This window comes from Orcinus orca, chromosome 4 (assembly GCF_937001465.1).
Source record: "Orcinus orca chromosome 4, mOrcOrc1.1, whole genome shotgun sequence".
NCBI lineage: Eukaryota > Metazoa > Chordata > Mammalia > Artiodactyla > Delphinidae > Orcinus > Orcinus orca.
This window is the reverse complement of record NC_064562.1, coordinates 89,790,397-89,816,282: the sequence shown is the minus strand read 5'-3', so window position 1 is coordinate 89,816,282 and position 25,886 is coordinate 89,790,397. Positions and strand designations below refer to the sequence as shown.

The 25,886-nt window shown below is 39.2% G+C and overlaps 2 protein-coding genes across 22 annotated transcripts in view; one reads left to right on the top strand and one right to left on the bottom strand.

The window, feature by feature from the left end:
• NSUN7 (NOP2/Sun RNA methyltransferase family member 7) overlaps positions 1 to 16,336 on the top strand; it is a 63,308-nt gene extending 46,972 nt beyond the window's left edge. For 2 of the 4 annotated variants that reach the window (XM_049709582.1, XM_049709583.1), the window contains exons 10-11: positions 12,941 to 13,064; positions 13,668 to 16,334. In XM_049709582.1, coding sequence (XP_049565539.1) covers positions 12,941 to 13,064; positions 13,668 to 14,303 — 760 coding nt within the window. In that variant the 3' untranslated portion in view covers positions 14,304 to 16,334. Of the gene's footprint in view, positions 1 to 12,940; positions 13,065 to 13,667 lie in introns of all 4 variants that reach the window. The other 2 variants (XM_049709581.1, XM_049709580.1) reach the window with 2 other exon arrangements.
• Positions 16,337 to 16,381: 45 nt separating this feature from the next.
• Positions 16,382 to 25,886, bottom strand: part of APBB2 (amyloid beta precursor protein binding family B member 2) — a 384,909-nt gene continuing 375,404 nt past the window's right edge. For 17 of the 18 annotated variants that reach the window (XM_049709563.1, XM_049709564.1, XM_049709570.1 and 14 more), the window contains 2 exons: positions 24,574 to 24,753; positions 16,382 to 20,894 (listed from right to left, as the gene is read on the bottom strand). In XM_049709563.1, the coding sequence (XP_049565520.1) occupies positions 20,727 to 20,894; positions 24,574 to 24,753 (348 nt within the window). In that variant the 3' untranslated portion in view covers positions 16,382 to 20,726. The remainder of the gene's footprint in view (positions 20,895 to 24,573; positions 24,754 to 25,886) is intronic. The other variant, XM_049709579.1, reaches the window with a different exon arrangement.

Genomic DNA, 25,886 nt, shown 5'->3' with positions numbered 1-25,886 from the left:
AACTACTGAGCCCACATGCCACAGCTGCTGAAGCCCTCGTGCCTAGAGCCCATGCTCCACAACAAGAGAAGCCACCGCAACAAGAAGCCTGCACACTGCAACGAAGAGTAGCCCCAGCTTGCTGCAACTAGAGAAAGCCCATGAGCAGCAACGAAGACCCAACGCAGCCAAAAATAAATAAATACAATAAGTAAATTTATTTAAAAAAATTGTGTTACAATTGGCCTTCCATGTCTGAGGGGTCCACATCTGAGGATTCAACCAACTACAGATTGAAAATATTTGGAAAAAAATTCCAGCAATTTACAAAAAGCAAAACTTGAATTTGCTGCAACTATTTACATAGCATTTACATTGTATTAGGTATTATGAGTAGTCTAGAGATAATTTAAAGTATACAGGAGCATGTGCTTAGGTTATATGCAAATACTACACCATTTTATATAAGGTATTTGAGCATCTGTGGATCTTGGTATCCAAGGGGTGTCCTGGAACCAATCCCCCTCATACCAAGGGATGACTGTATTTGTCTTTTTTATTGTTGAATTGTAAGACTCCCTTATATGTTTTGTATATCATACGCTTATCACATATATAACTTGCAATTATTATCTCCCATTTGTGGGCTGTCTTTTTACTTTCTTGATAATGTCCTTTGATGCATAAAAGTTTATAATGTTGAAGAAGTCCGATTTATTTTTTATTTTATTGCTTGTGCTTTAGGTATCATATCTAAGAAACTGTTATTTAATGCAAGGTCATGAAGAATTATGCCTATGTTTTCTTCCAACCATTTTGTAATCTTAGCTCTTACGTTTATGTCTGTTATCCATTTTGATTAATTTTTGTATATGTTATGAGGTAGGGGTCCAACTTCATTCCTTTGCATGTGGATATCCAGTTGTCCCAGCACCGTTTGTTGAAGAAACTATTCTTTCTACAGTGAATGGTCTTGGCACCCCTGTTGAAAATCAGTTGATCATAGATGAATGGGCTTATTTCTGGCCTCTCAATTCTGTTTCATTGATCTGTATGTCTATGCTTATGCCAGGATCGTAATAAGAGATTTTTAAAATCACTAATGGATGCCTAGTTTTATCAAAAGCCTTTGCAGCATTTAATGATATGATCAAATGTTTTTTCTCATCTGACATTTTAACATGGTGGTGAATTAATGCTAAATATTTTCTAATAGTGAACAGTCTGTGAGCTTGAAGGTTAGGTCCTGATAGGTTGTATTCTGTGTTTTGATTTTCTGTTACTAGTAAAGGTGGAGTATAGGGAAGATAAACAGTGCATGAGTGGGATTGGATTGCTCTTCTAGCCTTGGTGCTCATTAAGGTAATCAGTAATCACATACACCTGGCTTCTGATGGGTACTTTGCCCACTTCGCCTCTGTTGTTTCAGGATCTTTATTCTCATTGCTCTCAGTGAGCCCAGTTCTATAATGGCCTCTCCTACTGTCAGCCCTGGCCTAGGGAGGGAAGCCACCAGTGAACTCATGAGTGCTGCTAGTGCCCTCCCAGCAGCACACTCCTTGTTGCTCTGATAAAATGTGTATCTTCTGGGCCCTCCTCTCAACATAGTCCTCTGGAGAGTTCTTGGGCCCTAATAGTACATCCACTGAAGCAAGCTCACTCCTCTGAGGCTTTTAATCCTGTCTTCCACTGTCTGCCATGACAGTCTGGCATTTCTCCTCACTAAATGTGAGCCATTGTGTATTAGCTTTCTATTTATGCTTAAGAAATTACCACAAATGTAGCAGTTGAAGACAGTACCTGTTAATTAACTCAGAGTTCTGTAGGTCAGTTGTCTGGATGGCATGGATGGATTCTCTGCTCAGGATGTCAGCCTGATGAATTCTTTTGCTGGAGACTCTGGGGGAAAATTTGCTTCCATCCTCACTCTTGTGGTAGTGGGACTGAGGTCCTTGTTTCTTTGCTGGCTGTCAATCCAAGATTGCTCTCTGCTTCTAGAGACCACATTCATTCCTTGCCACTTGCCATTCCTCCATCTTCAAGCCAACAATAGTGCATTATACTCTGCTCGTGCTTTGAATCTCTGATTTCTTCTGTCTCTAACCTGTAGACCTGGATGGCTCCTGTGATTAGGTCAGGTCCACTGAGATAATACCCATAGCTTAAGGTTAACTAATTTGAGCCTTAATTACATCTGCAAAATTCCTTTTTCCATGTGTATTATTTGCCTGAGCTGCCACAATAAATTATCCTAAACTTGTTGACTTGTAACAACAGAAATGGATTCTCTCGCAGTTCTGGAGACCAGAAGTCCAAAATCAAGTAGTTGGCAGGGGTGATTCCCTCTAGGGCCTCTGAGAGGGAATCTATTCTGTGACTCTCTTCCAGCTTCTGGTGTTTGTTAACAATCCTTGGTGCTCCTTGGCTTGTAGCTTCATCACTCCAATCTCTGCCTCCATCATATGGTCTTCTTCCCCTGTGTGTCTCTGTATATCCTCTCTTCTTGTAGGGACACCAATATTGGACCTAGGGTTTATCCTACTCCAGTATTAGCTCCTTTGCTAAGACCCTATTTCCAAATAAGGTCACATTCTGGAGTTTTGGGTGGACATGAATTTGGTGGGGGGGACACTATTGAACCCACAATAGTCCACTCTCTGGCCCCCTAAAATTGATGTCTGTTTCATACACAAAATACATTTATCTCACTCCAACATTCTCAAGTCTTCACCCATTCCAAGATCAATTCTAAATCCAAAATCTCATTTAAGTATCACCAACTCAAAAATTCCCAAATGTCATCATCTAAGTCAGGTATGAGTTGGACTCTGGGTATTAAGTTATTTTATTATTCAAAGAAATAGACTGTAAGTTGGGGTTTGAAGATCATTTTGTTATGCAGGGCCAATTTCTGTATGGTAACTTTACCAGTATTGATTATGGATTATTATTACTATTAGAAAAGATAACATGTATGTAGCTAAAATATATCATGGTCTATTAAATATTTGTTGAATACCTACTATATACCAGGCACTTTTCTAGGTGCTAGATATATCTAAGTGACAAAAATCCAAACCTTACATTGGTAAGAAATAATTATTTTCAGTGAGTATTCTTTATTTAATATATAAGTGAATTATTTTTTTTGATGCTTTGTATTTGTGTAGAGAACATAGACGAATAGGCTTCAGAAATTCAGTTTGTTGGTTACAGGGTTGGTAAGAGGAGTGACTAGCTGTGTAGAACCTACACAGCTATTATATTTCGGCTTAGTTCAGCACAAACATTTTATTAAGCACCACTATTGGCCAGACTCCTTGGCATGTCATTTGAGGTCATGTATGTCTGCCCACATCCTAGTGACCTCTACATCCTCTTACTCACTCTCTACCTCAGCCACATGGAAATACTTGCTGTTCCCTGAACATACATCTTCATGACACTTGTGCTTTTGTTCATGTTCTTCTTTCTGTCTAGAATCCCGTCTTTGCCTTATTGGAAACCTACTTATTCTTCAAGACATAGCACCAATGCTCCTTCCTCTGTGAAGTTTTCATATTTGCTATCTCTTATGGCCACAATTAATTGTACCTTATTCTGTATTTCTACATAATTTTGTCTCTACTTGGCTCAGCATTCGTATGTGGTCTTCTTTATATTATTGTATACCAATTAGTTTCTCCAACTAAATTGTAAACTATTTAAGAGAGCTAATATTTTATTTATGTGTTTTTCACATAGTAGGCAAATGAGTGAATAAATATAAATTTGAAATGGTTTTAAACTTCAGAATATAACATACAAAATTATTAATAAGAGTTCCTGATATTTTAACTTTTGTGGAAAATTATTTATTCCTTTGATTACATGTTTTATTTATAAAAGCATGGGACTATAACAATTATTGTTTATGAATGAACCATTTACTATTGAATGAAAAATTAAATATAAAAACTAAAATTTTAGTTTAAACATATTAGTGATTAGAGATTTTTGTATTTCTGACACAAAGTCTTTTCTTTGGTATGTACTTTCTTGAACACCACATAAGTCATCTGTTAATCTCAAAAGTGATTGAGAAGAATAATGTAGTGATAGGCCATATTTTTATATTGTAATTGTGCAAAAAGTAACCGAAAGAAGGAAGTCGTACTCTTTGTGTTCTGACATGTGGAGGTAAAGGATTTTTTTGGATTATACGTTTGTGATTACTATACATATTTACCTGTTTTGATAATGGAAGCCTTTTAATTAACATATTGGTGACTTGGGGAAGAGTTTTTAATATGTTGAAAGGTTCTTGGCATAGTTGTTTAAAGATGGGAAACTTGGGAAGTATAATAAACTATGAGCTAACGTGAAATACTAGAGCTTTTATTTTATAATAGTATTGTACTGCTTTGACATTCTGTTCTTTTTTTATTGACGTATGGTTGACTTTACAATGTTGTGTTAATTTCTGCTGTACAGCAAACTGATTCAGTTATACATATATATACATTCTTTTTAAAAAATATTCTTTTCTATTATGGTTTATCACAGGATATTGAATATAGTTCCCTGTGCTATACAGTAGGACCTTGTTGTTTATCCATTCTATATATAATAGCTTACATCTGCTAACCCCAGCTTCCCACTCCATCCCTCCCCCACCCCCCTTCCCTCTTGGCAACCACAAGTCTGTTCTCTATGTCTATGAGTTTGTTTCTGTTTCATAAATAGGTTCAATTGTGTCATATTTTAGATTCCACATATAAGTGATATCATATGGTATTTGTCTTTCTCTTTCTGACTTCACTTAGCATGATAATCTCTAGCTGCAAATGGCATTATTTTGTTCTTTTTTTTTGGCTGCGTTGGGTCTTCGTTGCTGCGTGCAGGCTTTCTCTAGTTGTGGTGAGTGGGGGCTACTCTTCGTTGCGGTGCGCGGGCTTCTCATTGCAGTGGCTTCTCTTGTTGTGGAGCACGGGCTCTAGGCGCGCGGGCTTCAGTAGTTGTGGCACACGGGCTCAGTAGTTGTGGCTTGAGGGCTCTAGAGCACAGGCTCAGTAGTTGTGGCACACGGGCTTAGTTGCTCCGTGGCATGTGGAATCTTCCCAGATCAGGGCTCGGAACTGTACCCCCTGCATTGGCAGGCAGATTCTTAACCACTGCACCCCAGGAAAGTCCTATTTCATTCTTTTTTATGGCTGAGTAGTATTCCATTGCATATATATGTACCACATCTTCTTTATCCATTCATCTGTCAGTGGACATTTATGTTATTTCCATGTCTTGGCTGTTGTGAATAGTGCTGCTCTGAACATAGGGTGTGTGTATCTTTTTGAATTATAGTTTTGTCTGGATATATGCCCAGGATTGGGATTGCTGGATCATATGGTAATTCTGTTTTTAGGTTTTTTTTTTTTTTTTGACTGCGCCACATGGCTTGTGGGATCTTAGTTCCCTGACAAGGGATCGAACCCGGGCCCTCAGCAGTGAAAGTGTGGAGTCGTAACCACTGGACCGCCAGGGAATTCCCTTCTATTTTTCCTTTTTTAAGGAACCTCCATACTGTTTTCCACAGTGGCTGCACCAACTTACATTCCCACTAACAGTGTAGGAGGGTTCTCTTTTCTTCACACTCTCTCCAGCATTTGTTATTTGTAGATTTTTTTAATGATGGCCGTTCTGACCAGTGTGAGGTGGTACTCAAGTAGTTTTGATTTGCATTTCTCTAATAATTAGAAATGTTGAGCATCTTTTCCTGTGCCTACTGGCCATCTGTATGTCTTCTTTGGAGAAATGTCTATTAAGATCTGCCAATTTTTCGATTGGGTTGTTTGTTGTTGAGTTGTATGAGCTGTTTGTATATTTTGGAAATTAAGTCCTTGTTGGCTGCATTGTTTGCAAATATTTTCTCCCATTCAGTAGGTTGTCTTTTCATTTTCTTAACGGCTTCCCTTGCTGTGCAAAAGCTTGTAAGTTTGATTAGGTCCCATTTGTTTATTTATTTTTTTATTTCTATTGCCTTGGGAGTCTGACCTAAGAAAACATTGGTATGATTTATGTCAGAGAATGCTTTCCCTATGTTCTCTTCTAGGAGTTTTATGGTGTCATGTCTTATGTTTAAGTCTTTAGGCCATTTTGAGTTACTTTTTGTGTATGGTGCGAGGGTGTGTTCTAACTTTATTGATTTACATGTGGCTGTCCAACTTTCCCAGCACCACTTGCTGAAGAGACTGTCCTTTTCCCATTGTATATTCTTGCCTCCTTTGTCGAAGATTATTTACCTATAGGTGTGTGGGTTTATTTCTGGGCTCTGTATTCTGTTCCATTGACCATATATCTGTTTTTGTGCCAGTACCACACTGTTTTGATTACTGTAGCTTAGTAGTATTGTCTGAAGTCTGGGACAGTTATGCCTCCTGCTTTGTTCTTCTTTTAAAATTTTATTTATGTATTTATTTATCTATCTATCTATCTATCTATGGCTGTGTTGGGTCTTTGTTGCTGTGCGCAGGCTTTCTCTACTTGTGGCGAGTGGGAGCTACTCTTCATTGTGGTGCACGGGCTTCTCACTGCGGTGGCTTCTCTTGTTGTAGAGCACAGGCTCTAGGCATGCGGGCTTCAGTAGTTGTGGCACGTGGACTCAGTAGTTGTGGCTTGTGGGCTCTAGAGCGCAGGCTCAGTAGTTGTGGCACATGGGCTTAGTTGCTCCACGGCATGTGGGAGCTTCCCAGACCAGGGATCGAACTCATGTCCCCTGCATTGGCAGGCAGATTCTTAACCACTGTACCACCAGGGAAGTCCCCTCCTGCTTTGTTCTTTTTCCTCAGGATTGCTTTGGCAATTCTGGGTCTTTTATGGTTCCATATAAATTTTGGAATTATTTGTTTTAGTTCTGTGTAAAATGTCATGGGTAATTTGATAGGGATCGCATTAATTCTGTAGACTGCTTTGGGTAGTATGGCCATTTTAACCATATTAATTCTTCCAATCCAAGAGCATGGGATATCTTTCTGTTTCTTTGAATCATCTTTAATTTTCTTTATTAATGTTTTATAATTCGCAGCATATAAGTCTTTCACCTCCTTGGTCAAGTTTATTCCTATTTTATTTTTTTTGGTGTGATTTTAAAAGGTATTGTGTTTTTACATTCCCTTTCTGATATTTCATTGTTAGTGTAAAGAAATGCAACTGATTTCTGTATATTAATCTTGTATCCTGCTACCTTGATGAATTCATTTATCAGTTCTAGTAGTTTTTGTGTGGAGTCTTTAGGGTTTTCTATATATAGTATCATGTTATCTGCATATAATAACAATTTTACTTCTTCCCTTCCAATTTGGATACTTTTCATTTCTTTTTCTTGTCTGATTGCTGGGCCTAGGACTTCCAATACTATGTTGTGTAGAAGTGGTGAGAGTGGCATCCTTGCCTTGTTCCAGATTTTAGCAGGAAGCCTTTCAGTTTTTCACCATTGAGTATTCTGTTGGCTGTGGGTTTGTAATAATTTTGCTATTATGTTGAGATACGTTCCCTCTATACCCACTTTGGTAAGAGTTTTTATCATGAATTGATGTTAATTTTGTCAAATGCTTTTTCTGCATCTATTGAGATGATCATGTGGTTTCTGTCTTTTATTTTGTTGGTGTGGTGTATCTTACTGATTGAATTGCATTTGTTGAACCATCCTTATGAACTTGGGATGAATCCCACTTGGTCGTGGTGTATGATCTTTTTTATGTTTATTGGACTCGGGTTGCTAGTATTTTGTTGAGAATTTTTGCATCTATATTCATCAAAGATTTTGGCCTCTAATTTTCTTTTTTGGTGCTATCTTTGTCTGGTTTTGGTATCAGGGTGATGGTGGCTTCATAGAATGTCTTTGAGAGTGTTCCCTCCTCTTGAATCATTTGGAAGAGTTTGAGAAGTATTGGTAAAAGTTCTTCTTTGTATGTTTGGTAGAATTTGCCTGTGAAGCCATCTGGTCCTGGACTTTTGTTTGTAGAGGGTTTTAAAATTACAGGTTCTATTTCACTTCTAGAGGTCAGTCTGTTCAAATTATCTGTTTCTTCTTGATTCAGTTTTAGTGGGCTCTATGTTTCTAAAAACTTGTCCATTTCATCTAGGTTGTTGAATTTGTTGGCATATAATTTTCACAGTATTCTGTTTTTTTTCTTGTTTTTTTTTTTTTTTTTGTATTTCTGTGGTATCAGTTGAGATTTCTCCTTTTTCATTTCTTTTTTTAAAAATAAATTTATTTATTTTTATTTTGTTATTTATTTTTGGCTGTGTTGGGTCTTTGTTGCTGCGTGCGGGCCTTCTCTAATTGCAGCGAGCGGGGGCCACTCTTTGTTGCGGTGCATGGGTTTCTCATTGTGGTGGCTTCTCTTGTTGAGGAGCATGGGCTCTAGGCACACGGACTTCAGTAGTTGTGGCTTGCAGGCTGTAGAGCGCAGGCTCAGTAGTTGTGGCGCACGGGCTTAGTTGCTCCGTGGCAAGTGGGATCTTCCCAGACCAGGGATCGAACTCATGCCCCCTGCATTGGCAGGTGGATTCTTAACCACTACACCACCAGGAAAGTCCCTCCTTTTTCATTTCTTATTTTGTTTATTTGGGTTCTCTCTCTTTTCTTCTTGGTGAGCCTGTTCAGAGGTTTGTCAATTTTGTTTACCCTTTCAGCAAACCAGCTCTTGGTTTTATTTTTTTTTTCTGTAGTTTTGTAATCTCTATTTTATTTATTCCCTCTCTGATCTTTATTATTTCCTTCTTTCTGCTGACTTTATGTTTTGTTTGTTCTTTTTGTAATTCTTTTAGGTGGTAGGTTAGGTTATTTATTTGGGTTTTTGTTGTTTCTTGAGGAAGGCCTGTATCACTATGAACTTCTCTCTAAGAACTGTTTTTGCTGCATCCTATAGATTTTGTTTGGTTGTGTTTTCTTTGTCATTTGTCTCAAGGTATTTTTTAATTTCCTCTTTGATTTTGTCATTGACCCACTGTTTTTTTAATAGCATGTTGTTTAGTCTCCATGTAGTCGTTTTTTTCTCATTTCTTTTTCTGTGGTTGGTTTCTAGTTTCATGCCATTGTTGTCAGAAAAGATGTTTGAGATAATTTCTATACTCTTCAATTTGTTGAGGCTTGTTTTGTGCCCTAGTATATGGTCAGCCCTAGAGAATGTTCCATGTGCACTTGAAAAGAATGTGTATTCTGGTTTTTTTTAGTTGTCATGTCCTGAAAATATCAGTTAAGTCTAACTGTTCAATTTTATCATTTAGGATCTGTGTTGCCGTATTGATTTTCTGTCTAGAAGATATTTCCATTGATATGAGTGGGATGTTAAAGTCTCCTACTATTATTGTATTCCTGTCAATTTCTCCCTTTATGTCTGTTAGTATTTGTTTTATATATGGGTGCTTCTGTATTAGGTGCATATATGTTAATGAGTGTAAAATTCTCTTCTTGTATTGATCCTTTTATCATTATATGGTAATATATCTTTATCTTTCTTTATGGCCTTTGTTTTGAAGTCTGTTTTGTCTGATATGAGTATTGTGACCCCTACTTGTCATTTTTATTTGCATGAAATATCTTTTTCCATCCCCTCACTTTCAATCTATGTGTGTCTCCTGCCCTAAAGTGGGTCTCTTGTAGGCAGCATATTGTAGGCTTTTGTTTTTTAATCCAGTCCACCACTCTGTGTCTTTTGATTGGAGCATTTAGTCCATTGACATTTAAGGTAATTATTGATAGATACGTATTTATTGCCATTTTAAACCTTGTTTACCAGTTGATTCTGTGTTTCTTTGTTCCTTTCTTTTTCCTTTTGTTTTGCTTTTTGTGGTTTGATGATTTCCTTTTATTTTATGCTTGTGTTCTTTTTGGTTTTTGTGAATCTATTGTGTTTTTGATTTGTGGTTATTCTGTTTTTCAAGTATGTTAACCCCTTCCTATATCTACTTGCTTTAGACTGATAGTCATATAGGCTCAAACACATCTGAAAAAAAAAGAATCTACATTTTCTTACTTTCCTGCCCCACATTTTATGATTTTGATGTCCTCTTTTACATCTTCATGTTTATCCTTTTGCTGTTCATTGTCATCGTTTTCACAAAAATGTTTTGATTTTTAAAAAATCTGTGTACTGACTTAAGTGATTTAAATAAGCCACCGATGCCATAAATGGCACCGATGCCATTTAGCAGGAAGCACTGAAAGCATTCCTACTAAAATCTGGAACAAGACAAGGATGCCCACTCTCACCACTTCTACTCAACATAGTATTGGAAGTCCTAGTCCTTTCCAATTGTGATTTTCTCTTTTCTATACATTCTTGCTTCTCTTCTATTTAGAGAAGACCTTTCAATACTTCTTTTAGGATAGGTTTAGTATTGCTGTATTTTTAGTTTTTGCTTATCTGAGAAATTCTTTGTCTCTCCTTCTATTCTAAATGATAATCTTGCTGGGTATAGTATTCTAGGTTGCACATTTTTCCCTTTTAGGAATTTGAATATATCTTGCCACTCCCTTCTGTACTGTAACATTTCTGTAGAGAAATCAGCTGATAGCCTTATGGGGGTTCCCTTGTAACTAAGACTTTGTTTTTCTCTTGCTGCCTTAAGAATCCTCTCTTTAACTTTCGCCATTTTAATTACAATATGTCTTGGTGTAGGTCTGTTTGGGTTCATCTTGTTTGGGACTCTCCTTCCTGTATCTGGATTTATGTTTCCTTCTTTAGGTTTGAGAATTTTTCAGACATAATTTCTTCAAATTCATTTTCGATCCCTTTTTCTCTGTCTTCTCCTCTGGAATCCCTATTATGGGTAGATTGGCAAGCTTTATATTATCCCATACATGTCTTATATTGCTTTCATTTTTTTTTTTAAATTTGCCTTTCTTTTTTTTTCTTTTTCTTTTTTTTTTTTTGCAGTACATGGGCCTCTCACTGTTGTGGCCTCTCCCGTTGCGGAGCACAGGCTCCGGACGCGCAGGCTCAGCGGCCGTGGCTCGCGGGCCCAGCCGCTCCGCGGCATGTGGGATCCTCCCGGGCCGGGGCACGAACCCCGTGTCCGCTGCATCGGCAGGTGGACTCTCAACCACTGCACCACCAGGGAAGCCCTTAATTTGCCTTTTTATCTGCTGTTCTGATTGGGTGATTTTCATTATTCTATCTTCCAGATGACTTATTTGTTCTTCTGCATTATTCATTCTGCTGTTCATTGCCTTTAGCTCAGCTTTCATCTCAGCAAATGAGTTTTTAATTTTTCTTGGCTCCTCTTTATAGTTTCTAGCTCTTTTTTTACAGTATTCTGCATTTCTGCCGATAAACTTTCTTAATTCCTTCAGTATTTTCATCATCTCCTTTTTGAACTCAGCGTCTGTTAGACTGAAGAGGTCTATTTCATTGTTTGTTCTTTCAGGGAAATTCTCTTGGTCTTTTAACTGGGAGTGGTCCCTCTGCTTCTTTGTTTTACTTATATTTCCCTTACTCTGTGAGTTTAGGAGAAACACTTATCTACTGTGGTCTTGGAGGGCTGTTTATATGTAGGAGCAGCCCTGTGTAGCTTGTGTGGTTTTAATATTTTTGGTGTAAGCGTTGTTTTTAGTATGGATGCCTGCTGTCTCTTTCCTCAGTGTGTGCTGGCTGTTATCCCACTGATAGGGGGTGTGCAGAGGCAGTGGCTGGCGTTCTCTCCCAGAGCCCGCAAAGGTGGCAGCTGGCACCCGCTCCCAGAGCTCTCGGTGTGGTGGTGGCTCACTCGTGCCCCTGGAGGCTGCGATGGCATTGGTGGCTCATGCCCACCCCTGAGCCCACAGCAGTGGTTGGTGCCTGCTCCTGGAGCTCGTGCAGGCAGTGTCCTGTCACCTTAGAGTGCATGTGCAGGGAAGGGGGCTGCTGTGGCAGGTCCCGCCCCTCCCCTCGCGTGCCCTCAACAGTGGCACCTTACCTCTATGGTGGGCCTGGGCTTCCTCTGTGTACACCCTTGGTTTCAGTCATACCAAAATCCAGCCCCTTCAGGCTGTTTCCCCACAGCCAACCCCAGTCTTCAGCCCAGGTCTGACCTCCATAGCCCAAGCTTCAGCTCCCAGCCCCCGCCCACACTCGTGGATGCACGTCTCAGGCTGGGGAGTGCAACGCTGTGATACTGACTGTCTGTGCAGGTCTCTTTCCATTCTGCCTGCTGCACACCAGTTCTGTGCTCTCTTCTGAGGCTCCAAAGCTCCCCCTCCGTCCCAGCTGATCTCCCCATTGGTGAGGGGACTTCACAGGGTGCCGGAACCTTTCCTCTTTCACAGTTACCTCCCAGGGGCGCAGGGTCCTGTCCGGATTCCTTTCTCCCTTTTTTTCTTTTTTCTTTTGTCCTACCTGATTATGTGGAGATTTTATTGCCCTCTCAGAAGTCTGAGGTCTTCTGCCAGGGTTCAGTAGGTGTTCTGAGAATCGTTCCACATGTAGATGTATTTTTTTTTAAAAATAAATTTATTTATTTATTTATGGCTGTGTTGGGTCTTCGTTTCTGTGCAAGGGCTTTCTCTAGTTGTGGCGAGTGGGGGCCACTCTTCATCACGGTGCACGGGCCTCTCACTGTCGCGGCCTCTCTTGTTGGAGCACAGGCTCCAGATGCACAGGCTCAGTAGTTGTGGCTCACGGGCCCAGTTGCTCTGCGGCCTGTGGGATCCTCCCAGACCAGGGCTTGAATCCGTGTCCCCTGCATTGGCAGGCAGATTCTCAACTACTGCGCCACCAGGGAAGCCCTGTAGATGTATCTTTGATGTATTTGTGGGAGGAGGTTAGCTCCACATCCTACTACTCCACCATCTTGATCCCTCCCCTTGACATTTTATTCTTATTTGGAATTTTTGTTTAAATAATGGGTAAAACATAATAAAAGAAAATTGGTTGCAATTTACTGTCTCCCTCCATTGGCAAATAAGACATTCTAACTGTTAATTGTTTGCTGTTACCTATTGCAGGCTTAGTCCCCCTGTCCTTCCACTCTGCTCCTTAAAGGAAATACATTTGTCCACTGACAAATTTTTCAGAATGGAACCATCTGAAATTACCAATGGTTGTTTTCTTTCGGTTCTAACAAGGGAGGTAAGGATAAAAAAAAATCCCAATCCATTTCATACTTAGGAATTAAGAAACAACAAAGTCTCATAATAGGAATATAGGAACTTTATGAGCATTTCATAATGGTATGCTTATTTCATAAATAGCTAAAGGGCAGGAAAAACAATTATTATTGTATGGCGGAAATCCCTATTTTTATCTTTATTGTCCTCCTGAGTGTTTTTCCGTTGCCTGTTCTCCACCCCCACTTCTCCAAGCACTTTGTCAATATCCAGTTCATTTTAGCTCACAGATATGAGATAAGCTCTGGACATATATACACTAATATGTATAAAATAGATAACTAATAAGAACCTGCTGTATAAAAAAATTAATTTAATTAAATTTAAAAATTCAAAAAAGAATAAGCTCTGTAATTCTTTTTCTTTTTTTTTTTCTATCAGGTTCACAAATGGGGAGATTTAAGTACAAAGAAAGTAGTTTCCTGAGGCTTATAGGATATATTAGAGACTAAGGTCTAAAAACTATTTCTTTTAGTATAACAAAGATATTCTTTTATCTTTACTGAAACACTGATAAGTATTTGTAATATGCAAAGTAACAATTAACTCCCACATTTAATTATAGCGGGACCCATCTGAGACAGTGTCTGTGAAAGATGTTTTGGCCCGTGCTGCAGCAAAGGGTCTACTGGATGGGATCGAGTTGGGTAAACCTTCAAAACGTGAGAAGAAGAAGAAAAAGTCAAAAATGTCATTGCCAAAATCTTCCACTTCTGATAGTAGGGGCATCCAGATGAAAATTGCTGAGTTCCTGAGTCAAGAAACTAACGCAAGTGCTCATCAGTCAGGGACGTTAACAACAAAAACATCTCTTCCACAGAAGAATACAAATCAAGTGGGTTCTTCCTCACAGGTCAGAAAATCCAACAAGCCCACCACCAATCCTTTAGTGCCTACATTTATGAAGAACATACCTCCCTCCAGACCATATGAACGGATGACAAACTTTGTAAGACCTCGCCCAGAAGACAGAATGATTGCACTGAAACCCATAGAGATTGTTTTGCCTCCAGTAATGTTGCCATTTTCTAGTCCCCAAGGGATCGGATCTCAGATACCAACTCAACATTTTTACTGTCCTTGCGCTGGGCCCAAGACTGTCATGCCTGGCTATCTTCCCACACCATCAATACCAAGTAGAGGGAAAAAACAAGAAAACTTACCTTCCTCTCTACCCAGGCATCCTCGACCATGGCTTTGACTGTCTTGTGTTTTTTACAGGGGTCAAGAGTAGTAGGGTTTTTTCCCAAAGTCTGATATTTCTCTGAAGGTTAGACATCCCTACACAAAATACTCATCCTTTTGGTCACTTAGTATCTTCTAAATGTGATTATTACCTTCAAGTGAATTAAGACAAGTGAGAATAATGTAGGTGAGTTAAGCAAAGCAGAATTCAGAGGGTTCAGTAGCTGGGTGCTGATCTGTTTTAGAACGTTCAGTTGTAGACTCAGTATCGGCTGTTAGAACTTGTCTCACTCTTGTTAACTTTCTGTCTGGACTTAGGACACTGGTTTTAAAGCTGCAACAATTTTTCCTGAAGGGAAACACTGTGTGCCTTAGAACAGACTTCTTTTCAAAGTTAAATTGTGAGGCAGTTTATTTAGAAAGCATAGGTTTGGAAAAGATGCTCTTGCACGGACTATAGATTGCTTTTCAGTATCGAGTCAGCTGTAGTTTAAAATTTTCAATCACTATAGAGGTTGATTTTTTTTTCCTTAAACATTAAAATAGGAGATGTTATGAGCTTTTGTAATGTGATTGAAGTTGAGTATGAATAGGAAGAACAGGAAGGTCCAAAGTTCTAGGTGTGAGTAGTTCAGCTGTCCATTCACAGAGTGAAAACTGTTTCTCACTGGAAGAACCTCTAGGATCCTGAGCAGACTGAACATAAGCTTTCCCTTTTAACTATTTATGCCAAATACTGTTGTAAAAAAAGTGACTGTAAGCAAATTTCCATCTAAATAGTAATTCTGAGGAAGAGGCCAAACTGCTGAATACAAGTGACACCCCAATTGTTGAAGAAATCTATACAAGTTTATGATTCAAAGATCAGGTGAGATGGTCATTTCAAGTGGCACACAGTAATCAAACTTTGGTAAGTCATTTCTGATGCTCAATTAAAATATATTGTAGCACTATTTTAATTATATTGAAAGTCAGTTCATCTTGACTGTATTATCAATTGCCTTCCAAGAACTGGTTATGATTATCATTTCTGGGTCTACTGATTTTTTTTCATCATGGCAACAGAAAGTGACATTAAATCAAATATGTTACAACTGTAAATCCTACTGTTTAAAAACATGTTCATAGACACAAAGAGTTTGAATTTAAAGTTGTGTTTTCAGAATCCAGTTGTGTTGAATAGTGTTAAATAAATTCCTAAATTTCAATTCAGGTGGCATGATTTTAGTAGACTATTATCCTCTTCAAGATGAATATTTAGGTCTATTTCAGCTCTAATATTGTATAATTTTCTCACTTGAAGTGAGGGTAGAAAAGGGTGAATTTCATTTTAGCAGTAATAAATTTTTTTAACTGAAGATTTACACTTACTAGTAAAATGTCAGTGAAGAAATGAAACATGACTTTTTATACTTGAACCAGACTTATTTTTAAATCCCGAAAGAATTCTGTTAATTATGACTCTTAAAAAATACAGAAATGTTTTAAATGCTCAGCTTATTTTACTACTTTCAAAAATCAAAAACTATATAACATTTGCTCTGAAAGTTATAGTATGGTTTCCTCCTATTCCCACTCTCTGGCTTAGAGCCTTCCGTGCCTCTGGGAGGCCAGTGCAGGTGAACTGAACTTGTTCAGTAAAGAGCTGATATTTTACCCCAGGGATCTTTTATCCCTTTCCTTACATCTTTCCTCTGCCCCAGGCTGAAGAGTATTCCATTGTCCAAAAGTAGCAGGTCTGAGATTTTTATTTTCTGCTAATAGTTATTATAAGATGAAAACTCACAGTTATGAAATAGTTCAGGATATTTTTCTGATCTCTGTAGCAGCATGTGGTTCATGTCACATCACAACTTTAGCCCCTTATCTTCAGTATCTCATAACATGAATCCTGTCATAAATTATTTTTCTAAGTATATGGAGATTCTGAATTAAACCATTCATTCATTAAGCCTGCAGTTTTCTTCTTTGGAATCTTCTAAGAAGGATGTGATCAATTATTTACATATTTTGGTAGACTAAAAAGGGAAATACTTTGGATTAAAACCAATATGGGAGAATTCTAGTAAAGGAGAATATTGATTACATTGACAGTTTTCTTTTTTCAGCTTCTTAGAGAAAAGTGCTGCAAAAATCTAAAGTAATGAAATTACTGGTTTTTAGATACTCCAATAGCAAATTCAGATTTTTAATGTGTAATTATTTACCACTATGTAATACCTGAAACCAAATGAAATTTTGCTCTTTGAGAGTAACTGCCTTTGATTGAGGAAAAAGGTAAACTACTGGGGGAAATGCAAGATGAACAAAAAATGGGTACACACTTTAAATTCTATTTATCTTCTTCCATATGTCTAACAGTTAAACTAAGCCAGGTTCAACTGCTGTTTTTCTAGTCACCTTTCATTTTGGATTTAGTGCCTGTACAACTCTATCTTTCATTCTTTGATATCAGGCTCTTCAAGGAAAGATGGACTTTTTTAACACTAGAAAGAGTGCTTACACAAGCATCAAGTTGGTGACTGAATAGGCCTCTATGTCCAAAATGCCTGCTGTCCTTCCTGAGTACCAAGGTAAGGACCATGCAATGAATTATTCAAAATTTAAAGTTACTTCCTAGTTCTTACCAGGTGGAAATATACAATAATCAAAGCAGAATCTTACATTACTAAAATGACTTTTAATTTGAGATAAGAATAATTTGAAAATAGAATGACTGGCGTTGAGACACTAAACTTTTATTTCTATTCCTGGATATGTATGACTGATGTCAGATAAATGAGCCAAACATTTTACGCAGCTAAGTTTATTCTCATAACATATTACATTTAAATGTGTAAAAGTGGTCAACAGCAAAAGGGGCAGAAAGCAAAACCAAATGTTCTTTTGGGATAAACAAGCTGCTTTGGATGGCAGGGAGTGCTCTCACTGATAAAGTGTGAGCAGTATCTTTTCCCTGAAGCTGAAATAAACTTCATTTTACTGGCTGTATAACACACGTTAGCTGTGTATTGGGTTAAGTGAGCCTGGCAAACTAGAGAGCTAATGCTTTTACTAGTTAAGCTGTGCTAATATCAGTTAGGGAAATGTTTCTCACATTGTTTACGAAATCTTGAGTTTCTGTTGCAATGCTTATGAAATGAGTGTGTCATATAAGAAGAGGAGGAAAGATTTAGGGCTTCTAGTAAATGACCTTATGTAGAATTGTACAAATGTTCGTCATAAAATCATAAAGTGGAATTTTTTAAAAAGTAGCAGTGCCAACAGTTTATCACCAAGAGCTTATTTTAATGGAAATGGGTCTAATGTCGCTTCATGCAGTAAGACAGACACAAACAAAAACAATGGTCCTAATTAGCTATGGGTGATCATATATCCAGGTGTAAACAAAGGGCAGGAGGACATGTGTCTGTCTCTTAGATGAGCTCACATGTGTTGTGAAGGATATAAAAACGAAGCACCAAGCAGTGCTTTAAGTTTGCAAAGTAAAGTTTTTAGCCATAGGCATGTTGGCTATTCCCCTTGATGCGGCCAAGGAGCACATATGTGAGTTGGCAAGTATGCGTCTATCTAGCTGCTTTTAAAAAATAAAAGGAACTTTTAAGTATTTTGCCTTTTCTTATACATATTCCAATAAAAATGTGACTACAAATCATTACAAAACCACCTTTTAGGCAATGTATAGTTCACTGAGATTACTTAGACCTGGATACATTGAGAGATAATATCCAGTAAAGATAATACATTAACACAATAATGCAGTATATTTCAGTAAAAATAGAATAAATAAAATAAAAATATTTTAAGCTGTATTTAACAGGTTAATTAAAAAAATGATAAGACATACAAGGCATAGTGAACATGGCTGCCTGTTTACCAAATCACAGATACAAAGAATGCATAGATAACTGAAGTGTCACTACAGTATCAGGTAAAACGCTAGCATCCTTTCACAGAAAATACACACATACTTTCATACATACTTTTTGGCCATGGCAGAAAGTGTCTGAACATACGGCTTAACATAATTAATTTTATAAAATTAATTGCATTTAGTATGCAAAGCTATTTTTAAAACAAAGTATCTGCAGTAAAGTTTTCAGTATGTAAAGGCTATCATTCATCTTAATGCATCCATAATTGCATATATAAATCAGTTTGCTACTTAAAGCTAGCTCAGTATTCTTGATCCTGAAAACATATGTATGCCTTAAAAAAAAATGAATGGGTTCTGGTAGAGATGTCCAATATAAAAGTGGATCACTTTTTTAAGAATTTTGAAGTTTATCACACTAAAATGTTTGTTTCACTGTGGAGGTCACGATGAAAGATCATCAAGATTGAATTTTGAACAGCTTTTCGAAGGGCACAGTAAGGATTTTCTTAATGCAGTAATTTCTTAGGATGTCACTGGTAACTTTAGTAGAATAGTGTACAGGCTGGTGAGAGTATAATCCACTTCTAGAGTGGCATCTCTAGGGTGCTAGCAAACAATTCCAGAATTCTGAGAGGGAACAGAGGCAGGAGGCCACCTACTCATTCCATCATGTTCTCTGGTGGCTAAGTATCATGAGTTAGGAATATTTCTACCACATGTAACATTATCTCTGGACTGCATGTAGAATCCTGTCCTCTACAACACATTTGAGGCACACTGCAGGAAAACTGAGAGCAGGTAATGGTTTTAAATCACGGCATGAGTAATTTGGACATACTTCCCTACTTATACAGGGAATCCTAAGATTGCCTGATAATAACTGGATATGCCCAGCGTAATTTTGGAAAGACTCCTCCTGACTGGTGTGGAAGCAGCATAACTTAATAACTGGGAGTTGAGAAGCATGGGTCCTAGTTCTGGCTTTCTCACTAACTTTTGTGAGATCTTAGGCTAGGTGACTGAGCCTCTTTAATTCATATTTTTTATTTCTCAAATGTGTTTAGTACCTTCTCTATAAGGCTCAAATGTGACGATAAGAATGTGGAAACCATTTTGACAAGTACATAGCAGTAGATAAACATAAAGCATTACTTTTACAACGATGTTGTAAAATGGTAATTTTATCACTGAAAAGTAAACAAAACTAATGTCTAGATTGAGCTTCTTAGCAACTTCTTTAAAACATTATCAACAAGTGTCTCAATCTGTTTACAGCTAAGTCTCTCATCTATAGATAGAGAAGCAGGAAAGTGCTGTTTTTTGGGAAGCCTGTTAAATAGTCCTTTGTTCCTATGTATATTTTGCTCTGATATGAAATTTTTAAATCTTGAACATAAATGGAAAAAATATAAATTTAAAAATATATCTAGAGTCCAACAAATTTTAATATTAAATACATAAATTCAGAAAGGTTCAATTTTATGAAGTTTGTTGCCATGGACAATACATGATGGACAGACAGCTTTCTGGGCAAAAAGCATTAAGGTAAGATTGAGCTAGATGCAGAATCCTAGCAGAACATTTACCTAGGAGGTGGAAAACAACGTGGTGGTGGAGATCTAAAATATAAATGACATTTCCTCAACTCCAAGTTGCATATTGGCTAATTATCAAACTAAGGATGAAAGGCTTATGAGGAATATTTCATTTTAATATTTATGTAGAGAATGGCCATAGTGAACTATAATTCTCTAGCTGCATTGTACAGTATAAGGCAGAAGTTTGAAATATTTCCCACCCAAAATGCATTATAATTTTGTTAATCTCTTTCTTAATAATCAGTTTGAAAACCATCTGAACAGAAAGGCTATTTTTGTTCTGTTTTAATTTCTGAAATTTAGTTTTTCAATTTTGAAGCTTCACTTTTTCCCCAACATCCCCCAAACAGCTGTAGACATGAAATGGTGTCCATGTGTCAACGAGCTCGTCAAGGAAAGTTGCCAGTTGGTTTCTATACTGATGCCAACAGCCAATTTTGTCAACCAAAGGTTCGATTTTATGAAGAACTAAAACGAAAACTAGTCATCCTGTTTTTACAGCAATTCAGTGGTATCCGGTATGCAGTGTCTACTCCAATGTTGAAAACAGGGCAAAGTGCTGTAGGACTTAAAAGTTGCTTGTGACAGATCCAGTCAAGAAGACAGTGAAACTAACCCAGGTGTCATTCACTCCAAGGACTCAGCTGCTTCACTGGGAGGGGTGTGGCCACATTCTTCCCTGTGTGTGTGAAGTTACATAATGTTCACGATATTTACAGTAAGAAAGGGAGCTTCCACTGCTCATGATGTAGCTTACTGACAGCAAAAAAAATTAGTCATGCTTTTCATATCACACGACGGTGGCAAGACGAGAGAACATGCTTGTCTAACACTGTTTGGTTAAGTTATTAATCTCTGAAGACAAAGCATCAGCAACTGAATGGAAGGCCAGAGATCAGCTCCTCTTCTTTAGTGTAGCTATTCAATCTTCAGTAAATGTTACAGGATCCTTTCACATATGCAGCTACGGCGTTTCTGTGACAGGGCGTTTCTGTTTCAAAGTGTCAATGAGGGATAAGACCCCTCGTTTTACATTGGTTGTGACTCTCCTGGTCACAGAGTCTGCTGGCGGAGGAGGTGGTCGAACTTTCTGTGAAGGCGGCCTGGCTACCAGGCACTTCTGGTATCGTAACTGAAATTAGAAAGTTGTATGGTCGTTAATAATGTATCATCCCTTCTTGTTTAACGTGATCTTAATTCATAAATATATTTAACTCCCAAAGGTTAACGACCTAGCTCCTAAACACGAATCCAAGAGTTTATTATTTTTTTTCCTTAATGTGGAGTGTTTTAAATTCTTTTGAAGTTCTTTATGTTGTTAGGCTGCGATGAATATACCTCATAGTCAAAGAGCTAATGAAGAGAAAAAGGATTGGGAGAGAGATTATTAACTTTTTCCTCAGACAGGTAATGAAGTAGGTGTTTATGGCTAGCCGAGTGAGGGTCAGCATGGTAGAAAGGGCAGGGTTTGAATCTGGCTCTACCACTTGTGAACCGTATGGCCCCAGGCAAGTTATTAAATCTCTCTGAGCCTCAGTTTCTTCATTTGTAAAATGGCTGAAGAATGGCGACCTTAAAAGACAGTGTTATGATTAAGGAATACCTGCAGAACGCCTCAGACAGGCCTAGCAACACAGAAGGCATTCATAAATGTTTGTTCCCATCCTGCTTTAATTTAAAAAAAATTACTAAGATTTCAGGATTTTATATACAAGTCTAAATCTTAATAGATTTAATTTTTAAAAATCCATTAGCACTGGCACCAGGGACAGTTTCCATCCTTCAGAAACAAAGTCACAATCCACCTGCTTTTGTATCAATGCAAAGATAAGTAATTCTTCAAAATTAGATTAAAAGGTTAAAATGTATCAAATGCTTTTTTTCTAATCCAAGCACTTAAAAAATCCAAGCCCTTAAACTGATTTTCAAAAACCTACTTAAATATTAATAGGTTCCTTGGAACAACTGTGAAACAGGCTGATGTTTCCCTGTGAAAAGCATGAACTGTCGTTCAGCAAGACTCTTATCACAATGTGCTGTCACAGCCCACAGGCCAAAAAATTAGCCCCTTTCAACCCAATCATATGAAAAACGATTTATCACGTCTCCTGTGTGTAAAGTGTGTTTCTAGGTCTGCATCACAATCAAAACTACGCACTTCCAAACACAGTTTTATAATGGGCAGGTACCGCAGCATGGTATACTGGACTCGGAGTTTCTGATGTTAGTTACGTTATATCCAGTGCAAATCAGAATTGTGCCTGATGAATTTCATTAAGCGGACCCCTCTCCATCTCCCTCTAAATTTCATCAAAATAGTTTCAGCTGGGCCTATACCACTCAGCTGCAAAATATGCCTAAAAATTCAGTAGATTCAGAATGTGTTAGTGCCAGAGATATTTCAGATTGTATAAACTGATGCATAAACATTTCAGATGGAGAATCATGCAGATTTGAATCAAGAGGAAGGCCACCCAGTTAGAAATGCTGGATACAGAGTGTAAAGAAAGGTTTGATTTTACCGGTATGTCTTATGCTGGATTGGCTGAGTCACTTAAGCTGGTGGCCCTAATACAATTAAAATAGTAAACAAATGAGTAGAAATTGTTTCTAGAGGAGAGAAAATGAGCCTGGGAATCAGAACAAACTGTAACCAGTGATAAAGCTAATTATTTAATTGCCATCAGCATTTAAAATGTATAATTAAGGCTGAAAGCCATTCATTTTATGACTAAAACCATCTGTTAACGATCCTTTACAATTTCACAAAATACCTCAACAGTCACCATGGATTTTTGCTTGGCTGGACTCTCCCATTTTCTGTTTTCTTCACACAGTCCCTTCATCCCATCTCAAATCCCTATGCCTGGTCAGGAGGTTCATCTTGACTGCTTCACCGCGCTGCTCCCCTCCACCCAGCCCCGGTCCTTTATATGCAGGTGGACTTGAGTTAGAATCCTGGCCCCGCAGCACCTGAGGGGAACCTGCACTCTAACACAGGACTGTGGCGAGAACGAAGCCAGATAATAAGTGCACAACACAGGTCTTCCCTTCCCCTCCCCCCCTCCTCCTCCCCTCTCTGTTTCAAAGGTGTCTTTTAAAATAAAAGCGAATTGGCTCTCTTCTCGTCCCCGACCTTTGCCTCTGCCATCCGTCCACCTCGTTCTTTCCCCTCTTTGTTAACTAGCAGTGTACTGTCTGTAAAGAAACAGAGGACGCCCTCCACCGCCCTCAGCTCCACCTGTTCCTGGACTCCGGGCATCTTCTGGCCGGTCTCAAAGTTACTCTAACCCAAGCAGCACTCTAACCCAACCCCAGGCCCTTCATCTACCACCAAGACCTTGGTCCAACTACAAATATGACCCTTATTTCAATCTGGCTTTACTGGCTCATCTCCCTCAGCCTCAAAACTGTGAGGATCTCCCCAACCCCCCAACAAACGAGCAAGTATCTCAACGGCATGCTTCCGGCTACTCCTTCACCACAGACCTGGTGAGCGGCCCGCTTTCAGGGCCACCTTCTTCCTCCCGGTCACTCCTCCATCCAGTGCAGTCTTACACTTTCACTTAGAGCACTTTCTACACCATAACAGAATTCTGGTTTACCCGTCTCCCCCATAGGCCTAAACTCCGTAATGCAAGGATCGTGTCTTATTCCTACTTGAACTTCCCAGAGTCCAGCCTACAAATGGTGGATTGAGTTAAATGAAGTGCAGGTGCTTCGAATTCAGCATTCCTCATTGCCAGCCAGGTGTTTCTCCATCACCTGCTCCTGTCTTTTCCCCACTGCCACTCCTGGTTTAGATGCAACTCTCCCAAGGACCAGTAAACTGGCCTCCTGGTCATCTCCCCACCTCTGCCCCATCCTTTCAACCCACCTCCACTTTGTTTTCTTCTCTCTTTTTTGGAGTATGCTTTAAAGCCTAACGTGGTCTGCACAGTCTCCTGCTTAACAATCTCTGCTGAAGGTCACACCTTGGCATGAGATCACAGGCCCTTCGTGGACATGGACCTCGCCTCCTTCCACTTGGCTCCAGCAACCCTACCTCCTGTTGCTGGAATACACCATGCAGCCCAGGCTTGGATGTCTCCTTCTTACTAGAACTTTCCCAGTGCTGGGAATGACAGGAGCTCAAAGGATATTTGCAGAATGAATGACAAGGTGTTTCTGTTTGTTTGAAGTCACATATGTGGTACAAAGAGCAGTGGCTTTATTACCCGGAGGCTCGGGGGTGAACGCAGGCTCTGTCATTTACCAGCTCTGCCCTGGGGCCTGTCCTTTCCTCTGAGCCTCTATTTTGTTATAAATAGAAGAGAACTACTTAACAGGGCCGTGGTAAGAATAGAGTTCATAGATATAAACAAAGTATGTAAGAACAATGCACTTAGACCAACTATCTAGAATAAAAACCATTCAATACACTGAATTTTTAAAGAATTATTGAGTTGGTTCCAAACAGCACCAACTCAGACATGACCAGCATCTCCTGATCACATACTGAAATTACTTAGGGATCAAGAACTAAGAGGCCTCAAATCCGTGGTTTTGAAGATCATTGCTTTCAGTGTTCCTGGAGTCTCTACAGAAGAACCTGGTTCCATCCAGTCCTCCTTCTTTCAGGTGTCCTGGCCTCTTAAGACGGCAAAGTGCTTGTCACGATTCTGTCCGCAGGAGTGAAGGTGTCACACAGCAAGGCATTACTTTAGAGATCAGACTTGGCTTCTTTTAAGTCAGTAACTCTGCTCTAATTTACGGCATATTAAACAAAAGCAGGGGCCCGAGGGTTGAACCCCTGCAGCGGGCTCACTCACCATGCAGGCAGCCTGCACTGCCTCGGACACGTTACCGGCATTAGGCTCGCACCAGAAAACATGGCACTCAAAGTGCTGGTTCCCAGTGTCCATGATGAAGGCAAACGTATGCACATCCTTCCCGACGCCCATGAAGGACAGGAATCGCACCCGACACTCCACCAGGATCTCCTCTTCATTCTGCAAGAGACGCCGTTCAGCAGCTCTGGCCAAAGTCACAGACACGTTCGGACCTTAAGTCATAGAATCCGCCTGGAGTGGCTGCACAGAGGAAATGGTGTCTAAAAATATACAGCCAGATGAATTTAGACAGGACTGTATTTTTCTAGAAAGGCAAGTTTCTAAATGTGTCTGGAGAGGCCTCACTGCTGTGGGTGCCTCGTTCCGGCATTTAATCTGCTCTGAACCACACTGCGACTGGGTATGTGTGTTCCGGACTCTGTCTGCTCGACTCCAAGCCCGTGGCTTCACTGTGGGCAGGAACAGTGTCATGTATACTTTTTCCGTATTGCCCATACAGTGGCTCAGAACCCATTTGCCCAGGCAAACCCACCGGAAACCCCAGAGCACCAAGAGGAAAGGAGCCATGGGCTCTCTTTCCATACAGGTCTTCTTCCCCAACTAAACAGCACATTGAATCAGATTTCTATCTAAAACTGTGTAAAACAAAAAGTTGCCAAATACTTTTTTATTTCTTTTTCACAAACTGGTACCCATATGGTGCCGAGTTAAGAAGTGTTTGGAATTCTTATGAACACCACATCCTCTGCAGCAGCCATGTGCAATTTTTGAAAATTAGTAAATACATCCAGAAAAATGCTGACTTCTGGCTCACTAACATCTTGACTTACTGAATATTCACTCAGGTGCTGTGGGACTGATTAACAGGCAAACTAAGCTGGTCTTAGAGGCTGGGAAGTTTTGTTGGGAGAAATGACGTTTACATTGAGGTCTGCGTAGGGGCTGGGAAGGCAAAGGGGTAGAGCACAGAAGGAGCAGCGCACTTGCAAAGGTGCTGAGGTAGGAAGAGGCACCACATGTTTGCAGACTTGAAGAAAATCCAGCGGCACAGGCTGGAGTGGCAGGCAGGGTCAGTGAGCATCTTACTCCTCTTTAGAAACTGAATTGGACTTGAAGGTGAGCTGCTAGTGGACAGAAGCAAGAGCAGACCAAGGACTTACGGTCTTTCCATGACAGATGCCTCACAGAGGCAGAATGGAAAACTGATCCTGCTACTTCTCGCTGTGTGCCTGGGGGGCAGTTACTTAACCTCTCTGTGCCTCAGTTTCCTCAACCACAAAGTTGAGATAATT